Genomic DNA, 1,991 nt, shown 5'->3' with positions numbered 1-1,991 from the left:
GAATAAACAAACACAGGTAAGGGGCATGCGCTATATCAGAGGCAGAGCTACTAACCTGGATCAGCCATTTCTGCATGGGAGGGTGCAGATCTTTGCCAGTATGAGGACTGGAATGGGAAGTAGAATGGCTGACCAATACCGTACTGTCCTGTGGAGGAGAAATTTGATAAAATCGCAAGAAACTCTTAAGAACCCGCGAAACGTTGTCACACAGTATATTAGCAGCCCAACCTGGGAAGACATTATCCAGATACCAGGCCAGGACAGCGTATAGGACGGCATCAAACATCATCATGAAGATGGAGGTGAGGAAGGAGTAGCTGTCCTTCTCTAACGGGCTGGTCTGGATGTTGTCCCACTGTAGACCCAAACCCTGCTCTTCGTACCGTGACAGGTATTCTGTGCCGAAGCCAAAGGCCACTGGAGACAACAAGCTCTAAAGGCGCAAGAGGGTTGCAGACAGAATCTTAATTTACTTACAAATGGTGTAGAATATCTACATATACACCAGCAATGAGGCTCATTAATGTCTGTGATAGAAACAACTTAACATAAACATTCCTCTAACACACGCAGTTCTATTTGTATTTACACTTGCATACACTTGTTTGTGTTCAAACAGTATCTGTGTGTTTGCCTGTTTTTAAAAAAGGGAAAAAAAAGAAAAAAGGAGGACCTACAGCAGCCATCTTCATGTTTTTTGTGATGCGGTCCTGCCAGGCAAAGCAGAGGATGTGAGGCAGGTAGAGGGTGAAGTAGATGATGCCGCTGCAGGCGGCTGCCAGGTTGGCCTGGTTGAAGAACACACTCATGAGGAAACACTGCATGATGGTGGTGATGGTGAAAGTCAGCAGAAAGAAAAAGACGAGGACGGGGTCGCTGTAATTCAGCACCTTCCCACCCTGACAGGAAAAAAAAAGACAGGAGGTGTGTAATGAGAGGACATGCACACACAGAGCCGGTGCAACCATTGAATGTTTTATAGAGTTGTTTTAAATAATCCACTAGAGGGCACCATTGCACACCAGAAAATATAAACACTCCAGACCTGCATACAAAACCTGACCCCTATTTTTTTACTGTCAGCATTGCCTCCTTCTTCCACCCTCTCTATCCTACTCCTCCTGTTTTCTCACCATGATGATGGAGGTGAGCAGCACCGTGCTCGCAGTCATCACGACGAAGCTGTCGATGAACCACGTGTACCAAATGGCACTGTTTTCGACCCCCATGGTTTTGAGGGTCTCCTTGAGGCGCAGCTCTTTCTCCAGCACAATGCTCTTCACAGTCATGGACACAGAGTAGATCCAGGCCAGCACCATGAACATCGGGAAGCAGCGGTTCAGTGTGATCATAAAGCTGGAGGAGGACAGAGAGAACTCATTAACCCCTTGAGAAGAGCTTGTGTTTGATTCTGTGCTGCTGTTATCCTCAGCATTAATATTCAGTTTGTAGAGGCTTCAAAAAGGATTTTCATTTCAGCTGCTGGTGAAGAGCCTAAAAGAAACACACAACAGGCTTAATTTCTTTCAGGATGCACCGATGTGTGTCTCGACTGCGCTGGCATTTTGAGTGAATGACACGAAAATGTAATCACTCTCACGCAAGCAACCAGTCAATCAGTCAGGCAGTTGATCATTAAGTCAGTGTCTATAAACAAATTATATCTTCACATTTAAAGATCATTTCTCAGAAAATATGCCCTGGATATTCACCCAACCCAATATTCACACACACAAATTAGCATATACAGTTTTGGTTCAGTGTGAAGAGGGTGGAAGAAATAGTGCTGATGAATTTGAAATTTTAAAAACATCGTGGCTTGATTATAATTGAAAAACCCTGCACATAGTCTTGTTTACCTCTGGTTTATTTATTCCATTGGATTATAGAAGACTGTTCACACCAAAATATGTTGTAGTAGATGCCCTCTGACAAACCCATCACACATTTAGGTCTGCGGAAATATATATTCTGATAAAAAAAAAGCA

At 43.8% G+C, this 1,991-nt stretch overlaps 1 protein-coding gene across 1 annotated transcript; it reads right to left on the bottom strand.

The window, feature by feature from the left end:
* Window positions 1-55: 55 nt before the first annotated feature.
* On the bottom strand, window positions 56-1,359 carry LOC111666337 (retinal-specific phospholipid-transporting ATPase ABCA4-like; the record flags this gene model as incomplete). Its single annotated transcript, XM_023421639.1, has 4 exons — window positions 56-148; window positions 232-436; window positions 681-902; window positions 1,137-1,359. Coding segments are annotated over 4 exons (743 nt in total), but the record flags the coding sequence as incomplete, so codon positions are not given.
* Window positions 1,360-1,991: the final 632 nt, after the last annotated feature.

The sequence above is a fragment of the Seriola lalandi genome, unplaced genomic scaffold, assembly GCF_002814215.2.
Source record: "Seriola lalandi dorsalis isolate HSWRI2012SDOR001 ecotype SW California unplaced genomic scaffold, Sedor1 jcf7180002002847, whole genome shotgun sequence".
NCBI lineage: Eukaryota > Metazoa > Chordata > Actinopteri > Carangiformes > Carangidae > Seriola > Seriola lalandi.
The sequence above is the reverse complement of the archived record's forward strand: the minus strand, read 5'-3'. Positions and strand labels throughout refer to the sequence as shown.